We start from the raw sequence: 19,121 nt of genomic DNA, 5'->3' as shown, positions 1-19,121 counted from the left end.
TCTCTGGACAGAAATTAAAAAAAACATGGACCAATTGCTCGCTTTTTCATATTCAATTATCTTGTTTAATCCTGCACCTTTTTGCAGCATTATACGACAGAATTTCACACGCACAAACACTAGTGTGACCGCAGCCTAACACACGACAAACACTAGTCTAAAATAAAATAAAAAAGCTATAGTGGTTAACCGTGGCATTACAAATATACATTTTTTTTCGGGTAGAAAGTGGCTGTTGCTTTAATTTATTGGTTTAACCTTAGCCTTTATTCTAAAACTAAAAAAATGTCCCAGGTTTGACTGACGGTGTGGTGCACAGCTGTTGCTCATTATCACTCACACCACCCGCCTATAAATATGAATCAGTAACAGCACCTTGTACTGTTGATGGTGATATCAGAACTATGGTTTCTCTCAGGGTCTTTCTCAGCTGTAAGTTTATTTATTATTTTGTCTTGTCAGATGTAGCATGTAAGGTTAATTTTTGTTGGTTTGAGCCACAGACAATTTGTCACCTTGGAATTATAAGGTTCTATTAGCTTTCTGAATGATTTTAAGATTGAGCTTAAAAGATTTTGCATTCCATAGCTAACAGTATGTGTGTAACATTTATTTTTTAAATAAATTCTTAAAGCAAACAACTTCTACAAAAAAAATCCCATAATGTAAATAAGTTGTCATTAAATAAGAATGTCTTACTCTATTTTGACTCATCTAGAACCTTGTATTTCTAAGATGGCTAATTACGTAGGCCTACTGTTTTAATCAGTGGCTTATACTGATCTTTGCTATTTTTACAGCATCAAAATTCACTTTGCCACTTCTGGGTTTTTGTGCCAATGTAAGTTTGTTTTCTTATTTTCTGCTCCCTTTCAGTGCTTATGGGCTGTAGCCTGTCTGCAGGTGTTACATTAAATCTAGCCCCTCTAGATGTTGACTTGTCACCACGAACTAGTAAGTGTACATTTTTATAGTCATTTGATTTAGAGCTTCAAGTGATTATCACTTAGTTCTGTGGTATTATCAATGACTGTATAAAGTAGGGTATTATAGCTCTTAGCTGAAATGGTAAGCGAAGTCAAGTGATTGCACACTAGAGACTATAGATAGTCAATGAACTTCTCCCGTCTGCAATTCAGAATTTTCTTCTGTGTAAACCTGTAACCTTTTGCTTCCAGAAAGGATAGAGATTTGTAATGGTGACCGTGCGGTATTGAAATGCGGTGAGCAGTTTTCCACAACCTTTGTTTTAATGTGTACGTATCTAACATCACATGAATTTATTAAATGTGTTTTTTTTTCTCCATGTAGCATATGGTGTGCTTCAGATAACCGCTGCAAACTATGGACGTACTAATAGACGTGACTGCTCTGGAAGTCGTCCAGTCCTTCCCCAAAACACAAACTGCATTTTCAACGCGCTGGCTCCTGTTTCACAAAGGTATTATGCAAACCGCTAAATTTCTACATTCTGACTGCTTCTACTCCTTGGTTCTTTATCTTGGTGGGTAAAGAGAAACCATTTAAGACTTGTGTAGGATTCTCAAGGCGTTGTTTTTAACACTCCTCTTTGTGCACCTTTTTCCTGCTATCACATGTAGCTGCAATGGGCTGCGAAGTTGTGAGCTTTTTGCTACAACTGATATCTTCACTGATCCCTGCCCTGACATGCGCTCTTATCTTTCCGTCACCTACTACTGCCTCCCACCTGAAATCCGTGAGTATCCTCCTGTTTGCTACTCCAAGATCTGTTCATGCATTTACTTCAGATGAATTAATTCAATGGTGCTTTCTTGGTAGTACACTTCAGAATTTTAAACTATCCATGAACTCAAAGGAGTATTGCAACCTCTGATCTCTATTTGAACTATTGCCTAGTTATTTGCTCTAACAAGATTTCAGGTGAAAGCAGGTCTATTTTAAATGGTGATGCACATTTGCCTGCTTCAGTGTTTTGAATGTTTCTTGACTTTAATCTTTTCTACAGGTTCAAGTGCAGTCTGTGAAAATGCCATTGCTAACTTCAAATGTGGTGTGTAATTTTTTTTTTTTTTTTTTGAATGCGCAAACACTATTGCAGAGTTTGGTAAATGGTAACTTTTATTGTGAAACCTACTTTTTCAGAGGATGGATCTCTCATACACATTCATGCTGCTAACTACGGGCGAACTGATAGCAGCACATGTGCTGCTGGACGACCTGCTTCCCAAACTGCCAAAACCAACTGCTATGCCTCAAATTCACAGACACTTGTTGCTAATGCGTCAGTATAAAAGCGTTATTTAACTAGATTTAAGTCCAGTTTTATTCTGTAAGTTTTAGAGTTTTTTTTTTTTTTTTTTTTTTTTCCTCTCCCCTTTTCCCCTCTCTGTGTAGGTGTGAAGGGAAGAACAGCTGCTCCATTTCAGCCTCCAACGGTGTCTTCTCAGATCCGTGTTATGGCACATACAAGTACCTGTACACCGCATACTCCTGCGTACCTCAGTGTAAGTTATTGTACAGATTAATGAATGGTGTATGTTTCTTATTGGTCTAAATGGTTCATTTTTTTTTTTTTTCTTGCAGTTTATTGGAGCTGATCTTGAAGATTTTTAGCACCTCTAAATAGCTGCATATAAGTGTCTAAGCATTTCTGTAACAATGGCTTAATTGTTAACCTAATTTTTGACATCTTAAGCAAAATGTTTACCATGAGATTGCATAACTGTATATCATTAGTTTACTAAGCTGTATTCAGCCTTTTGTGCAGGTGTCTTGTACGATTATCATCCTTATGCTCTGGGAAGTTGTGTTCAATAAACCCTTTTAAAAGAAATCATGTGTTGCTCTGGTTCTTGGAGTCATGCTCCCTTTTGCCTCATTTTTTCAGGGGTTCTTAAAGTAGATCCTGCAGATTTTTAGCTAACTTCCTATAACACTCATGCAAGGATGTTTATAGAAAGCGTAGTAGGCTTTTCTTTTTTTTTTTTTTTTTTTTTTTGTTACCCCAGGTGTGTCTGATTTTGGCTGGAGCTAAAATCTGCAGGTCTCTGTCCTTCAGCACAGAGATTAAGAACACTATGGTATGGCTCTTTTACAGAAGAGCGTATGTGATTTTAATGTCAGACCTAGATCATGAGCTGATGCAACACTACCATTTTTCTTTAAGCTTAAACAACAAACTGGTGTTACAATTTACGCAATTCTGTTTGTGGACTTAAGTTCTGCCTTAAACACCATTGCCCCATCACTGCTTCAGTACAAACTGACCCAGCTCTCTGTCCTAGCTGTCAATGAATCACCAGCTTTTTGACCGACATGCAACAGCTAGTCAGAAAGGGCAAAATCACATCTGACAGCTGCACCATCAGCAGTGGTACCCCTAGGTATGTATTCACTCCCTGCTGCTCTTCTCCCTGTACACCAACAATTTTACCGCAAAAGACCCCTACACCAAGCTCCTAAAGTTTGTAAAAGACACTACTATTATTGGCCTCATCTGGAACGGTGATGAGTCTGCATGCAGACAGGACGTGGAGCAGCTGGATTTATGGTGCAGATACAACCTGGAACTGAACATCCTCACAGTGGAGACGATAGTGGACTTTGGGAGAAACTCCACAGGGAGTACATTTGAAAGGTTTTAAAGGCTTCATATTGGTAATTCTCATGAGCAAAGTTTGAGTTACACACAATGTAGGAAGTATGAGGGGAAACTGCTAAAAGTAACATATTAAACTTTAACAAAGCAAAGTGCTGCCACTCACAGAATGGTAAAGCTGCGGTCACACTGCACTTTTCTTCTCATAGACTTCGATTCATATGAATGCCTCAGACTGGAAATGCAAGCTTGTGCAACAAATTTCACAGGTTGCTGCGTGGGAAATTTCAAACTTGGTCAACTCTGACAAGTGAAATTGCAACATTTGACTGCATGAGACCAATTGAGGTTAAAAACATGACCTATCTGAACAGGAATTTAAAATATGGATTCGTCGCTTGCTTTTTAAAATGTCTAATCATCTTGTTTAATTCTGCCTCTTTTCGCTGTGCCGTACAACAGAATTTCGCAAGCTCAAACTCTAGTGTGTCCGCAGCTTGACACGATCACAACTAGACCAAAAAAGTCCATTGTTTAAAACTGCGGCCACATTAGAGTTTGAGCATGCGATATTCTGTCATGCGGCGCTGCGAAAAGGGGCGGGATTAAACAAGCTTAATAGACATTAAAAAAAAGCAAGAGATTGTTCCATGTTTTAAATTTCTGTCCAGAGAGGCCATGTATTGATCCTCGCCTGGTCTCACGCAGTCAAGTCATGCGTTTTTTCAGGTCAGAGTTCACTAAGCTTGAACTTTGCACTGCAGTAACCCGCGAAACTTGACACATGACCCCGCGTTTCCGATCAGACGCACTCGTGTGCGTATGAATGGAAGTCTATGGGAGGAAAAGCCCAGCTGTGGTCACACTAGAGTTTGTGCGTGCAAAAAGAGGCGGGATTAAACATAATTAGACAATTCAAGACATTAAAAAGGCAAGCGATGGGTGACGCAGTGGTGCAGTATGCGTTCGCATGGGTTTCCTCCAGGTACTCTGGTTTCCCCCACAGTCCAAAGACATGCGGTACAGGTGAATTGGATAGGCTAAATTGTCCGTAGTGTATGTGTGTGTGTGTGTGGATGTTTCCCAGAGATGGGTTGCGGCTGGAAGAGCATCCGCTGGGTAAAAACATGCTGGATAGTTGTGCTGTGGTGACCACGGATTAATAAAGAGACTAAGTCGACAAGAAAATTAATGAATAAAAACGAGCAATTGCTCCATGATTTAAATTTCTATGTCTTAAAGCTGCGGTAACACTGGGCTTTTCCTTCCATAAACTTTCATTCATACGCACGTGAATGCATCAGAACGGAAACGCAGGGTCATGCGTTGTGTCGCAGGTTGCTGCGGTGCAAAGTTCAAGCTTGTTGAACTCTGACCTGTGAAATCGCATCACTTGACTGCGCGAGACCAATCGAGGATCAAAACACGACCTCTCTGGACAGAAATTTAAAATATGGAGCATATGGAGCTCGCTTTTTATTGTCTAATCATGTTGTTTAAATTCCACCACTTTTCGCAGCGCCGCACGACCAAATTTTGCACACACAAACTCTCCCAGCCGGCACACGACCGACCTTCAACGTTGAAATATGGTTGAAATAAGGTCAGATGTGTTTTAAACGTTAAAATAATGTTGATAGAACGTTTAATGTTAAACGGTTGAAAAACAGCCTGCATATGACAAGGCTTCAACGTTGAAATGTGGTTGAAAATACGTCAGTTGTTGCTTTAATGTTGAAACTATGTTGAATGATAAATGGTTGAAAAAAGTTACAGAAATCCTTATACAAATCAACGTTGACATTTTTTTATCATGATCTGTATGTTGAATTAACGTCATGGCTTCACCCAATATTCAACATGTTTGGTTACCATGGTATCATCGGAGGACTCGGCGCACGCGGCCACGCGCAGCGCTTCACTTAATTACGAACACCTGACCTGCAGTGTAGCAGAATTCAGAGGTAAGCGTGTTTTTTGATTCTTTAATCTTTTATTTACCCCCGATTTTGTTTTACACACAGTTTATCTTAGACGTGACTTTTGAGGTGTAGTATTTCGAATTTTGAAGCTTTTAAAACTTTCCAGTTTGGTTTTAGTCTTGTTTGCGCTTCTGTGACGCAGCAGCTAACCTCGACCCTGCTGAAAAATCCAGCTTATACCAGCCTAGGCTGGTTAGCTGGTTTTAGCTGGTCAATCAGGCTGGTTTTAGAGGGGTTTTGACCACTTCCAGGCTGGTTTCCAGCCATTTCCAGCCTGGTCTTAGCTGGTTAGGCTGGAAGATGACCAGCTAAAACCAGCTTGACCACCCTTACCAGGCTGGGAGCCCAGCCAAAACCAGCTATGTCCAGCGTAAACCAGGCTGGTCAAGCTGGTTTTAGTTGGATTTAGCTGGTCATTTTCCAGCCTGACCAGCTAAGACCAGGCTGGAAATGGCTGGAAACCAGCCTGGAAATGGCCAAAACCCCTCTAAAACCAGCCTGGTCGACCAGCTAAAACCAGCCAACCAGCCTAGGCTGGTTTAAGCTGGATTTTTTAGCAGGGGAGGTAATGTCACATGTTTAACGTTAGTCTAAATGAGCGTTTTTATGGCAAATTCAAAGCGATAAACTCCAAACGCAGTTTAAAGTTACTGAGCAACGTTATAAAACAATATCTTTTTTATATACGCTGTATAATTAGTGTTATTATTACAAAGTGAACTGCTGTCGTTTCACTGTTGTTGTTGTTTTTGCTTTTAGAGATGTAACTTACTCCAGAGACGCACTAACTTGCACAGCATTGAATGGAAAAGGCTTTGTCCATCTGTTAAATGTTCTTGGTGCTTTGGTTGGTGATATTCTCTTTCTAATCTGTTTGTTTATTGATTGTTAGGCTATGTTGTGATATTATATTGTTATATTGATATTATTATTGTGATATGTTGTGATGTTATACTATGTGACAGTATTTGGGAACAAATATGTATTTAGTGAGAAATTAATGCTTAAATTACACTTTGTATAGTAGCAGATAAGTGGTGTAATGGGTTTTAACTTTCTGGGTTTTCTGGAAGGTCCAGTTGAGGGCATCAAGAACACGCAGATGGCCTAAACCTGTGTCAGTCTGGACAGACTGCAGATCTGCTACTCAACGCCAAGGCTTTTGTATGGATGTCTGACTACTACTGTGTTCTCTAAAGGTATTACTGGAGCAAAACAACAGCACCTGTTACAGTAAAATTTGTATTCATAAAAATAGTGATACATGTGTAGCAGGTCCAGTACATGTGATGTCATTGAGAAGTTGTTTTATTAAATGTCATTAAAACAAATAAATAAACAAGCTATTAAATAAATCTAAATATTAAAAACTTGAGGATTAAGATGAGAAATGAAATGCATCATCTGTCTTGCGAAAAGGGTCTATTTGAGAATATTGGTGTTTTCCAACTGAAAGGGATAGTTCTCCCAAGAATGAAAATTTACTCACATTGTACTCCCCAAGTGGTTTAAAACCATGATGAGTTTATTCTGTTGAACACAAAAGAGGCTATTCTGAAAAAAAAAACTAAAAACCTGTAAACATTGACCTCCATAGTAGAAAACAATACTATAGAAGTCAATGGTTATAGATTTCCAGCTTTCTTCAAAATATCTTCTTTTGTGTTCAACGTGGTCGGTAAATGACGACAGAATACAAATTTTGAACTATCCCTTTAATTCTCTGTCCTACATGATTCTTTTCTGCAGCCTTTGTTAAAAAAAAAAAAAAAAAAAAAAAGTTTTTTTTTCGAGAATCTGAAATTTGAATTCTGGAAAATGCTGGTACCGGTGGTGGCGAAGCGCTTCCTGACGACATCACACCTAATTCTTCACTTCTCTTAGTTAGGAATATTCAGATGGATGAGTCAAAATTATTGAGTGTGATGATATTATAGGACAAATTTGGACTCAATAAAAAATAAATATTTGAATTTCACTTTGTATAATAGCAGATACCAACTTATTTGTAACCTAGTATTTCATTTATTGCAGGTTTTCTGGAAGCTCCAGTTGAGGGCTTCAAGGACAAACCGATGGCCTAAACAAGTGTCAGCCTGGACAGACATCTATTGCAGTTCTGCTACACAAGACCAAACTCTCTGCTTTTGTATGGATGTCTGACTAGTACGGTGTTCTCTGGAGGTATTACTGGAGCAAAACAACAGCATCCGTTACAGTGAAATTTGTGTTCATAAAAGATAGTGATATGTGTAACAGGTCCAGTACATTTGTCATAAAGGTTAAATCACAGTAAGTACTGTAAAAATAACTTGTTTGCCTTTGCCACAACAGGTCATGGTGTGTGCTTACTGCTCGTAGTAAACGCACACGCTGATCTGATGCGGGAGAGATATACGCAAACACATTTGTATTTACTGTTTTGTTTTGCTTCACTAAAGTGTTGTTGGAGCTTGGTATGTTCACAGTTGAAATCACTGAAGTCACATGGAACGTTTTGACAATGTGTTTTGTGCCTTATCTTGACAATGACCATCTTGGGACCATTGCAGTCTGTAGAGGATGAGGAGCATTTAATCTAAAATATTTTAGTTTGTGTTCTGAAGATAAACATGTCTCTGGGATGACAAAAGTAATTAATAACAGAACCTATATGAACACTTAATGTGACATGTAATAGTGAAATTTATCTACTAGGTGAATAGTCCTACATTCACAAATGTGAGCCATCATTATAAGACCACATGTGAACATGCAATTTTTATGATACTAATAATAACGGAATAACAAACTGCTATTACTGTTGTGTTTGTGAGAGAGAATCAAATCATATATTCTACACATTTTCTTGATGATTTACTGAAATATTTGTCTACATGTTCCACTGTGACAGGTGCTCAGTTTTGCTGCAGTAATGCTAAACACAATAGATGTACTGTATGCAAAAGAAAAAAAACTAAATATTTAGCATGCAGACCTGCAAAGTGAAGGAGCAATGTCAGGTTTATAGATTATAGCAGGAGTTTTCACTATTGTGAAAGTGAAGCCATTCATTCACAATGAATTGAAATGGCAAACCTCATTATTGATTTTGTAGGATACTCACCTGGTGTTTGAGAAATAAATATGTATTTAAGTGCTAGACAGATATAGATGTTTTAGTGTTTTACACTTAATTCTTTGTCCCCAGTGCCAGCTTTTACCTCAAGCGTTTCTCTCAACCTATAAAACCTCAAACAGATGTAATGTATTTCACTTGTGATTCTTAGTTGTGAGTGATGTTTTTTTACTTTTTTTTTACTGCAGCCACTTTAAAAATGGGTATTTTGTAAACTTTGTAAACGGAATTGTATTTTGGAGACTGATGGTTGAAGCGTAATTTAGTTAGTTTAATTTAGTTAGTATCTGTATTTCTGAAGATGGTAACACTACAATAAGGTTGTATTAGTAAGTGTTAATGTATTTACTAACATGAACAAAGAACAATAAAGCATCTTTCTTATAAAGAAAGTACAGTTCATGTCAGCTCTGTGCATTAATGTTAACAAGCATACATTTTGATTTTATTAGCATTGGGACATTTCAATTAATTAAATGATTAATAAATGCTGTACAAGTATTTGTTCTTTGTTCATGTTAGTAAACATTAACTAACTTTATACTTAAAAGTGACTATTTAATTGTATGCCTTTTTCTGTAATTGAGTGTACAGCATGTAGTAACCTGCATGGTTTTAATGAACGATGTATGCTGTATGTTGCTGTATATTTATAATAAATGAAATAATGAGGTGTGTATTAAATAAATTGATACACAGGCAAATTTGTGTATTTTTGTCGTGTATTTTTATTAGTAAAAATTTGTTTGCTATATTTATGGACTTTGTGTTATATGTAATTTCTATATAACTTACGTTGAAATGTATGACGGTGAAACAACGTCACGGTATCACGTTGATCCAATTTGCAAAATCGAAAGGTAATTCAACCTTCATTCAACGTCTACAAAACGACCACAATTCACCCACGAAGAAGGTAAGAGTGAAACAACGTTGTGAATTCAACGGTGAATCACCGGTGGTGGTCCGACGGTGAAACAACGTCACTATATAAACGTTGATCCAATTTGCAAAATCGAAAGGTAATTCAACGTTGATCCAACCATAGGCCTGACGTTGATTCAACGTTGAATCACCGTTGAAATGCCGGCTGGGCTAGTGTGACCGTAGCTTAACTCGAGATGGTGTGGTGCACAGCTGTGACTCATTATCACTCTCCACCCGCCTATAAATATGAATCAGTAACAGCTCTTTGTATCATTGACGGCACCATCAGAACAATGTTTTCTCTCAGGGCCTTTCTCTGCTGTAAGTTTTTATTTTCTGAATCAGATTATGAGATTTACGAATTACGGTTTGAGTCATGATCTCGAGGTGTCCGGTGTCCTGCAGATTTTAGCTCCAACTCTAATCAAACATGCCTGAACAAGCTAATAAAGGTCTTGCAAGATATACTTGAAACACCCAGACAGGTGTGTTGAGGTAAATTTGAGCTAAACCCTCCAGAAATAAGATTAGTGACCCCTGCTGTAGATGGTAATGATCTTGTCCCTGTGAAACTTAATTTCCTTCTGTGTATTGCCACAGTCACACTAGTGTTTGAACATGTGAAATTCTGTTGTACAACGCTGCAAAAAGGGGCAGAATTAAACCAGTTAATAACTTTTTTTTTTTTTCTATATGTTTGCAGCTTTAACCTGTAACGTAACGTGTTTTGTGTTTTTTTTTTTTTTTTTTTTTTTAAATCCAGAGACCAAAGTGATTTGTAATGGTGACCGTGCTGTCTTAAAATGCGGTGAGCTGTGTTCCACAACTTTGGTTTTAATGCGCATGTATCTAACAAAACATGGATTTAAATTGTGGTGTTTCTCCATGTAGCATATGGTGTGCTTCAGATAACCGATGCAATCTATGGACGTACTAATAGACGTGACTGCTCTGGAAGGCGTCCAGTCCTTCCCCACTGCACTTTCAACGCACTGGCTCCTGTTTCACAAAGGTATTGATTTGTGCAAACTGCTTAATTTTTTACATTCTGGAAAATTAATTCTCCTTATTCTCTGTTTTTTTTTTTTTTACCTTTGGCGGGTAAAGAAACGGCATTTAAAACTTGTGAAGGATTCTCAAGGCAGTGTTTAACGCCCCTCTTTGTGCACCTTTTTCCTTCTATCACATGTAGCTGCAATGGGCTGCAAAGTTGTAAGCTTTTTGCTACAACTGATATCTTCACTGACGTTTGCCCTAATATGCGCTCATATCTTTCCGTCACCTACTACTGCCTCCCACCTGAAATCCGTGAGTATACTCCTGTTTGCTACTTTAAGATCTGTTCATGCATTTAACTTCAGCTGAATTAAGACAGTGGTGCTTTCTTGGTAGTACACTTCAGAATTTTAAACTATCCATGAACACCTTAAAGGAGTATTGCAACCTCTGATCTCTCTTTGAACATTTACTTGGTTCTTTGTTGTAACAAGATTTCAGGTGAAAGCAGGTCTCTTTGAAATGATGCACATTTGCCTGCTTCAGTGTTTTGAATGTTTCTTGTCTTCTATCTTTTCTACAGGTTCAAGTGCAGTCTGTGAAAATGCAATTGCTAACTTCAAATGTGGTGTGTAGTTGGTTTATTTAATTTTTTTTAATCTGCAAACACTATTTCAGAGTTTGGCCAATAGTCAATTTAACTTATTGTGAAACCTACTTTTCAGAGGATGGATCTCTCATTCACATTCATGCTGCTAACTACGGGCGAACTGATAGTAGCACATGTGCTGCTGGACGACCTGCTTCCCAAACTGCCAAAACCAACTGCTATGCCTCAAATTCACAGACACTTGTTGCTAATGAGTCAGTATATGAGTGTGGTTTTAGATTTAAGTCCAATTTTTTAATTCTTTGAGTTTCACTTTTTGTCTCTGTGTAGGTGTGAAGGGAAGAACAGCTGCTCCATTTCAGCCTCCAATGGTGTCTTCTCAGATCCGTGTTATGGCACATACAAGTACCTGTACACCGCATACTCCTGCATACCTCAGTGTAAGTTATTGTACAGATTAATGAATGGTGTAGGTGTTTCTTATTGGTGTAAATTATTATTATTTTTCTTGCAGCTTATTGGAGCTGATTTTTAGCACCTCTACATGGCTTCATATAAGTGTCTAAGCATTTCCGTAACAATGGCTTAATTGTTAACCTCAGTTATTTGATTTTATCTTAAGCAAAATGTTTACCTTGAGATGGCATAACTGTATATCATTAGTTTACTAAGCTGTATTCAGCCTTTTGTGCAGGTGTCTTGTACGATTATTATCCTTATGCTCTGGGAAGTTGTGTTCAATAAACCCTTTTAGGAGAAATTATGTTGGTCTGATTCTTGGAGTCATGCTCCCTTTCGCCTCCTTTTCTATGTCAGGGTTTCTCAAACTAGATCCTGGATGTCAGGTGTCCTGCACATTTTGGCTAACTTATAACAGACATGCAAGGATGTTTATAGAAATCATAGCAAGCTTTTTTTTTTTTTTTTTTTTTTTTTTTTTTTTTTTTTGCTGGAGCTAAAATCTGCAGGTCACTGTCCATCAGCATAGAGATTTAAGAACACTATGGTATGGCTCTTCTACAGAAGAGCTTATGTGATCTAATGTCAGACCTAGATCATGAGCTGATGTTACACTGCCATTTTTCTTTCAGCTTAAACAACAAACTGGTGTTACAATTTGCACAATTCTGTTCGTGGACTTAAATTCTGCCTTAAACAGCATCTCTTCATCACTGCTCTAGTACAAACTGACCCAGCTCTCTGTCCTAGCTCTGTCAATGGATCAACAGCTTTTTGACCGACATACAACAGCTAGTTAAAATGGGTAAAATCACAGCTGCACCATCAGCACTGGTGCCCCCAGGGATGTATTCACTCCCCACTGTGCTTTTCCCTGTACACCAACAACTGCACCGCAGAAGACCCCTCCATCAAGCTCTCAAAGTTTGTGAATGACACTACCATTTTCGGCCTCATCTGGAATGGTGATGAGTTTGCATGCAGACAGGACGTGGAGCGGCTGGCTTTTTGGTGCAGATACAACCTGGAACTGAACATGCTCACAGAGGAGATGATAGTGGACTTTGGGAGAAACTGCATTGCACCCCCAATCGCCATCATAAACAGCACTGTGGCTTTGGGAGAGATATTCAGGTTTCTGGACACCACCATCTCTCAGGAAGTTGAACCTGCCACAGAAGCTGCTTGTACAATTCTACTCAGCTGTCATTCAATCCATCCTCTGTACTTCAATCACAGTCTGGTTTGGTTCAGCTGCCACAACCCATCTCTGTAAACTATGGCAAATAGTCCGGCCTGTGGAATGAATTACTGGCAGTACAAGAACCATACGCTTCCAGAGTGAGTAAAAGGGTCTTTCAAAATCACTCTGGATTCCTCACACCCAGCACACTTCCTGTTCAAACTCTTACCGTCTGGTTGATGCTACAGAACACCAACCACAAAAACAACCAGACATAGGAAAAATTTCTTTCCTCAGGCCATCTACCTCCATGAAAAGATAAAAATTCCCCAACTGTGCAATAACGTGGAATACTTTCTCTAAGGCACTTGTAGCCTACACAGCACCTTATCAATATACAATGCAATACTTTCTCCATTTGCAATTTTACACAGCACCTGTATATTTATAACAAATCTGTACATACAATTCAACATCCAGATCTTTTTGATTAACTGCACCTGTTTAATGTCTATCTTTTTTTCATATTTATTTTGTGTTGTCACTTTATTTATGCTGGAAGCTTCTGTAGCCTAAACAAATTCTGTGTGTGTGTGTGTGTGTGTGTGTGTGTGTGTGTGTGTGTGTGTGTGTGTGTCAGTCACACTTGGCAATAAATCTGATTCTGAAGCAGAAGAAAGTTTGTCTGGTCTGAATAATGATTCACTAAATCTAATGCTCTTCTTTGCTGCCTAATTCAATGTCCTGCTTCTTTAAAACTCACATAGAAATCACAGCTTGTACTATGTTGTGCTAGTTTTATTTATGAATTGTTTAATGAAATCTGTTAATGTTAATCTTTTATTCCAACAAATTCAAAGGTGTTGCAATGGATTAACAAGTTTGAATGAGTACAGTAAAAATGTTATGATAACACGATTTGACCTTTGTTGCATTCCACTAAAAAACAGATTTTTTTTTTTTCTGAAAGTAATCTGTCTTGCCATACAAGGGCTTTGTGTTTTTATTAAAAATGCTTAAACCACCTTTAAAAAAAAAAAAAAAAGAAGAATTGAGAGGTTTCAATTTCCTGACCATAAAGTGACTATATTGCCTCTGCTTTGAAATATGAATTATTTTTAAATCCTTTTATACATATTACAAAATAATAAACCATGCAGTGAACACATAGCCTACTGTCATTGACATAGTGATAAATGGGCTTGTATTACATACTAGCCTAATCCAAACAGGATGTTTGAATAATGAAGCTGTTCATTAGAAATGTGTTTTGGATGGGTGAAATCAAAGCTTCATTAAAATATGGAAAAGCAATAGGTCTATTGTTTTTATTCTGAGCAAAACTTACATTTGAAAGTTTTTAAAGGCTTCATATTGTTAATTCTCATGAGCAGAGTTTATGAGTTACACACAATGTGGGAAGAGTGAGGGGAAACTGCTAAAAGTAACATCTTAAACTTTAACAAAGCAAAGTGCTGCCACTCACAGAATGGTAAAGCTGCGGTCACACTGCACTTTTCTTCTCATAGACTTCGATTCATATGAATGCCTCAGACTGGAAACGCAAGCTTGTGCAACAAATTTTACAGGTCGCTGCGGGGGAAATTTCAAACTTGGTCAACTCTGACAAGCGAAATCGCAACATTTGACTGCATGAGACCAATTGAGGATAAAAACATGACCTATCTGAAGAGGAATTTAAAATATGGATCAGTTGCTTGCTTTTTAAAATGTCTAATCATCTTGTTTAATTCTGCCTCTTTTCGCTGTGCCGTACAACAGAATTTCGCAAGCTCAAACTCTAGTGTGTCCGCAGCTTGACACGATCACAACTAGACCAAAAAAAGTCAATTGTTTAAAACTGCGGCCACATTAGAGTTTGAGCATGTGATATTCTGTCATGCGGCGCTGTGAAAAGGGGCGGGATTAAACAAGCTTATTAGACATTAAAAAAAGCAAGAGATTGCTCCATGTTTTAAATTTCTGTCCAGAGAGGTCATGTTTTGATCCTCGATTGGTCTCGCGCTGTCAAGTGATGCGATTTCGCAGGCCAGAGTTCGCATGACCCCGCGTTTCTGGTCTGACGCACTCATGTGCGTATGAATGTGCGTATGTCGCTGGTTCGAACCTCAGCTCAGTTGGTGTTTCTGGGTGGAGTTTGCATGTTCTCCCTGCGTTCGCGTGGGTTTTCTCCGGGTACTCTGGTTTCCCCCACAGTCCAAAGACTTGAGTAGGCTAAATTGTCCGTAGTGTATGTGTGTGTGTGTGTGTGTGTGTGTGTGTGTGGATTTTTTCCAGAGATGGGTTGCGGCTGGAAGGGCATCCGCTCCATAAAAACATGCTGGATAAGTAGGCGGTTCATTCCGCTGTGGCGACCACGGATTAATAAAGGGACTATAAGTCGACATGAAAATGAATGAATGAAAGCGAGCGATTGGTTGTTTTAAATTTCTGTCCAGAGATAAAGCTTAAAGCTGCGGTCACACTGGGCATTTCCTCCCATAGACTTCCATTCATTCGCACGCGAATGCGTCAGACCGGAAACGCAGGGTTATGCCTCAAGTTTTGCAGGTTGCTGCAGTGCAAAGTTCAAGCTTGGTGAACTCTGACCTGCGAAATCGCATCACTTGACTGCGTGAGACCAATCGAGGATCAAAACACGACCTCTCTGGACAGAATTTTTAAACGGAGCAATCGCTTGCTTTTTTCCTGCCTAATAAGCTTGTTTAAATCCCGCCCCTTTTCGCAGCGCCGTAGGACAGAATTTCGCACACACAAACTCAAGTGTGACCGTAGCTTAACCTGACCGCAGCTTAACTCAAGATGGTGTGGTGCACAGCTGTGACTCATTATCACTCTCACCACCCGCCTATAAATATGAATCAGTAACAGCTCTTTGTATCATTGACGGCACCATCAGAACAATGTTTTCTCTCAGGGCCTTTCTCTGCTGTAAGTTTTTATTTTCTGAATCAGATGTAACATATAAGATAGCTTTTTGCTGGTATGAGCCATGATCTGTTCAATTATGTAAGATTACTGCATAGATCAGTGACTGAGTTTTGCTGATTAAAAACTAAATTTTACAGCATCAAAGTTCACCTTACTACTTCTGGGTTTTTGTGCCAATGTAAGTTTGTTTGCTTATTTTTCTGCTCCCTTTCAGTGCTTATGGGCTGTAGCCTGTCTGCAGGTGTTACATTAAATCTAGCTCCTCTAGATGCTGAGGTGTCGCCACGAACTAGTAAGTGTACTTTTATTGTCATTTGCTTTAGTGCAACAAGTGAGTATTACTTATTTCTGTGGTATGAGACCTAATAGCTCTCAGTTGAGTGTAGAGCTAAGACTTAAAAGTGATTGCACACTTGAGACTATAGATAAGGGATCACCAAACTTGTTCCCGGAGGTCTGATGTCCTGCAGATTTTAGCTCCAACTCTAATCAAACATGCCAGAGCAAGTTAATAAAGGTCTTGCAAGGTATATTTGAAACACCCAGACAGGTGTTGGGCCAAATTTGAGCTAAACCCTCCAGGAATGCGATTAGTGACCATTACTGTATGTGGTAATGATCTTGTCCCTGTGCATCTTAAATTCCTTCTGTCTATTGCTGCACTCACAAGAATTTGAACATGTGAAATTCTGTTGTACAATGCTGCAAAAAGGGGCAGAATTAAACAAGTTAATTAGACTTTTTTTTTTTTTTTTTTTAATCCCCTTTTTGTTTAACTTTTTTTTTGTTTGTTTTATTAATACAAATTTTTATTTGTATGTGAGCTATAGATTGGTCCATGTTTTAAATTTCTGTCCATAGAAGTCTTTTGATCCTTAATTGGTTTTATGCAATCATTTGATATTTTGCTGGTTCGAGTGTACAAACCTTTTTAAACTGAATCTTTCCATTCTGATGCATTTGTGTGTGTGAATTGAAGTCTATGGTAGAAAAGAGCAGTGTGACTGCAGCTTAAACCTGAAATTTTATTTTATTTTTTTTTCCTCTCTCTCCAGAGACCATGGTGATTTGTAATGGTGACCGTGCTGTCTTGAAATGCGGTGAGCCGTTTTCCACAACCTTTGTTTTAATGTGTACATATCTAACAAAACGTTGATTTATTAAATGTGGTTCTCTTTCTCCATGTAGCATATGGTGTGCTTCAGATAACCGACGCAAACTATGGACGTACTAATAGACGTGACTGTTCTGGAAGGCGTCCAGTCCTTCCCCAAAACACAAACTGCATTTTCAACGCGCTGGCTCCTGTTTCACAAAGGTATTGATTTGTGCAAACCGCTTAATTTTTACGTTCTGGAAAATTATTACTCCTTGTAGTCCTTGGTTCTTTTACCTTGGTGGGTAAAAATAAGCCATTTAAAATTTGTTGGATTTCTCAAGGCGTTGTTTTTAACACTCCTCTTTGTGCACCTTTTTCCTGCTATCACATGTAGCTGCAATGGGCTGCGAAGTTGTGAGCTTTTTGCTACAACTGATATCTTCACTGATCCCTGCCCTGACATGCGCTCATATCTTTCCGTCACCTACTACTGCCTCCCACCTGAAATCCGTGAGTATCCTCCTGTTTGCTACTCGAAGATCTGTTCATGCTTATAACTTTAGCTTAATTAAGACAAAAGTGCTTTTCTTGGAAGTAGACTTCAGAATTTTAAACTGTCCATGAACACCTTAAAGGAGTATTGCAACCTCTGATCTCTCTTTGAACAATTGCTTAGTTATTTGCTCTAACAAGATTTCAGGTGAAAGCAGGTCTCTTTGAAATGATGCACATTTGCCTGCTTCAGTGTTTTGAATGTTTCTTGACTTCTATCTTTTCTACAGGTTCAAGTGCAGTCTGTGAAAATGCCATTGCTAACTTCAAATGTGGTGTGTAGTTGGTTTATTTACTTTTTTTTTTTTTTTTTTTTTTTTTTTTTTTGCTTTTACTCTGCAAACACTATTGCAGAGTTTGGCCAATGGTAAATCAACTTCTTGTGAAACCTACTTTTCAGAGGATGGATCTCTCATTCACATCCATGCTGCTAACTACGGGCGAACTGATAGCAGCACATGTGCTGCTGGACGACCTGCTTCCCAAACTGCCAAAACCAACTGCTATGCCTCAAATTCACAGACACTTGTTGCTAATGTGTCAGTATAAAAGTGTTGTTTAACTAGATTTAAGACCAGTTTTAATTCTGTGGGTTTTAGTGTTTTATTTTTTTTATTCTTTCCCTCTCCCCTTTTCCCCTCTCTGTGTAGGTGTGAAGGGAAGAACAGCTGCTCCATTTCAGCCTCCAATGGTGTCTTCTCAGATCCGTGTTATGGCACATACAAGTACCTGTACACCGCATACTCCTGTGTGCCTCGGTGTAAGTTATTGTACTGATTAATGAATGGTGTATGCGTTTCTCACTGATCTAAATGGTCTTTATTTTTCTTGCAGTTTATTGGAGCTGATCTTGAAGATTTTTAGCACCTCCACATGTCTGCATATAAGTGTCTAAGCATTTATGTAACAAAAGCTTAATTGTTAAGCTCAGTTATTTGACATCTTAAGCAAAATGTTTACCATGAGATGGCATAACTGTAAAATACTAGTTTGCTAAGCTCTATTCAGCATTTTGTGCAGGTGTCTTGTACGATGATCATCCTTGTGTTCTGAGGTTGTTCAATAAACCCTTTTAAAAGAAATTATGTGTTGGTCTGGTTCTTGCAGTCTTGCTGCCACAATGCCCCTTTTTTTTTTTTTTTTTTTTTTTATATAATGTCAGGGTTTCTCAAACTAGATCCTAGAGATCAGGTGTCCTGCAGATTTTAACCCATCCTTGCAGGTGTATAAAGGGTTTATTTATTTTTTTTTTTCCTCCTCCTCTTCTCCCCTCTAATTCTCTCCTCTTATTTTCAGGTTTCCTGTTCGCTCATTCTTTCCTCCCATTCTCTTCCTCGTGCTTCCCTCATGTGTTCCTTATTTGCTTATTCTCTGCTCTTGTTCTCTCCTGTTTTAGCTGCAGTCACAAGAGTTTGTGCAAAAAGCGAGGGATTTACTGTTTTAAGTGTCATGGTTTTGATCCTTTGTTCAGTCAAGTATGCCTTTTTTTTTTTTTTTTTCTTTTTTTTTTTTCTTCCCCCTCTCGCAGGTTCGAGTTCACCTGACTTGAACTCTGCACTGCAGCAACCTGCGAAACTTGATGCATGACCTCGTGTTGCCAGTCTGACGCATTCGCATGCATATTAATGGAAGTCTATGGGAGGAAAAGCCCAGTGTGACCGCA

General features: G+C 38.5%; 3 protein-coding genes across 5 annotated transcripts; all 3 read left to right on the top strand.

Annotated features, from left to right (window-relative positions):
• The first annotated feature begins 380 nt into the window (after positions 1 to 380).
• On the top strand, positions 381 to 2,815 carry si:dkeyp-46h3.3. 2 transcript variants are annotated; one of them, NM_001423348.1, is made up of 9 exons: positions 381 to 432; positions 877 to 954; positions 1,179 to 1,223; positions 1,312 to 1,441; positions 1,602 to 1,717; positions 1,988 to 2,032; positions 2,125 to 2,263; positions 2,377 to 2,486; positions 2,566 to 2,815. In NM_001423348.1, the coding sequence occupies exons 1-9, from the start codon at positions 405 to 407 to the stop codon at positions 2,577 to 2,579; spliced, it is 705 nt and encodes a 234-aa protein (NP_001410277.1). In that variant the 5' UTR covers positions 381 to 404; the 3' UTR covers positions 2,580 to 2,815. The 2 variants fall into 2 exon arrangements, with proteins under 2 accessions (NP_001410277.1, NP_001410278.1); NM_001423349.1 differs by lacking the exon at positions 877 to 954 and adding an exon at positions 801 to 841.
• A 7,061-nt stretch (positions 2,816 to 9,876) lies between these two features.
• Positions 9,877 to 11,973, top strand: LOC137487327 (L-rhamnose-binding lectin CSL2). Of its 2 annotated transcripts, XM_068215289.2 has the most exons (8): positions 9,877 to 9,928; positions 10,371 to 10,415; positions 10,499 to 10,619; positions 10,800 to 10,915; positions 11,187 to 11,231; positions 11,329 to 11,467; positions 11,544 to 11,653; positions 11,728 to 11,973. In XM_068215289.2, the coding sequence occupies exons 4-8, from the start codon at positions 10,867 to 10,869 to the stop codon at positions 11,739 to 11,741; spliced, it is 357 nt and encodes a 118-aa protein (XP_068071390.1). In that variant the 5' UTR covers positions 9,877 to 9,928; positions 10,371 to 10,415; positions 10,499 to 10,619; positions 10,800 to 10,866; the 3' UTR covers positions 11,742 to 11,973. The 2 variants fall into 2 exon arrangements, with proteins under 2 accessions (XP_068071390.1, XP_068071389.1); XM_068215288.1 differs by having other exon boundaries at positions 11,544 to 11,852.
• A 3,782-nt stretch (positions 11,974 to 15,755) lies between these two features.
• si:dkeyp-46h3.6 lies at positions 15,756 to 18,540 on the top strand. Its single transcript, XM_021468151.2, has 9 exons — positions 15,756 to 15,807; positions 16,022 to 16,099; positions 16,863 to 16,907; positions 16,996 to 17,125; positions 17,301 to 17,416; positions 17,689 to 17,733; positions 17,859 to 17,997; positions 18,109 to 18,218; positions 18,293 to 18,540. Exons 1-9 carry the CDS (start codon positions 15,780 to 15,782, stop codon positions 18,304 to 18,306), a joined length of 705 nt encoding a protein of 234 aa, XP_021323826.1. The 5' UTR covers positions 15,756 to 15,779; the 3' UTR covers positions 18,307 to 18,540.
• The last annotated feature ends 581 nt before the right edge of the window (positions 18,541 to 19,121 follow it).

The sequence above is a fragment of the Danio rerio genome, chromosome 19 (genome assembly GCF_049306965.1).
Source record: "Danio rerio strain Tuebingen ecotype United States chromosome 19, GRCz12tu, whole genome shotgun sequence".
NCBI classification, from domain to species: Eukaryota; Metazoa; Chordata; class Actinopteri; order Cypriniformes; family Danionidae; genus Danio; species Danio rerio.
This window is presented reverse-complemented; position numbering and strand designations above follow the sequence as displayed.

Bases quoted from the DNA above. Each gene is read 5' to 3' on its own strand.
- si:dkeyp-46h3.3 (NM_001423348.1), top strand. From the start codon at position 405: ATGGTTTCTCTCAGGGTCTTTCTCAGCT. The intron at 1,442-1,601 runs GTATTATGCAAA...TATCACATGTAG, and splicing joins CTGGCTCCTGTTTCACAAAG to CTGCAATGGGCTGCGAAGTT. The intron at 2,033-2,124 runs GTGTGTAATTTT...CTACTTTTTCAG, and splicing joins CATTGCTAACTTCAAATGTG to AGGATGGATCTCTCATACAC.
- LOC137487327 (XM_068215288.1), top strand. From the start codon at position 10,867: ATGCGCTCATATCTTTCCGTCACCTACTACTGCCTCCCACCTGAAATC. The intron at 10,916-11,186 runs GTGAGTATACTC...TCTTTTCTACAG, and splicing joins CTGCCTCCCACCTGAAATCC to GTTCAAGTGCAGTCTGTGAA. The intron at 11,232-11,328 runs GTGTGTAGTTGG...CCTACTTTTCAG, and splicing joins AATTGCTAACTTCAAATGTG to AGGATGGATCTCTCATTCAC.
- si:dkeyp-46h3.6 (XM_021468151.2), top strand. From the start codon at position 15,780: ATGTTTTCTCTCAGGGCCTTTCTCTGCT. The intron at 15,808-16,021 runs GTAAGTTTTTAT...GCTCCCTTTCAG, and splicing joins TCTCAGGGCCTTTCTCTGCT to TGCTTATGGGCTGTAGCCTG. The intron at 17,998-18,108 runs GTCAGTATAAAA...CTCTCTGTGTAG, and splicing joins CAGACACTTGTTGCTAATGT to GTGTGAAGGGAAGAACAGCT.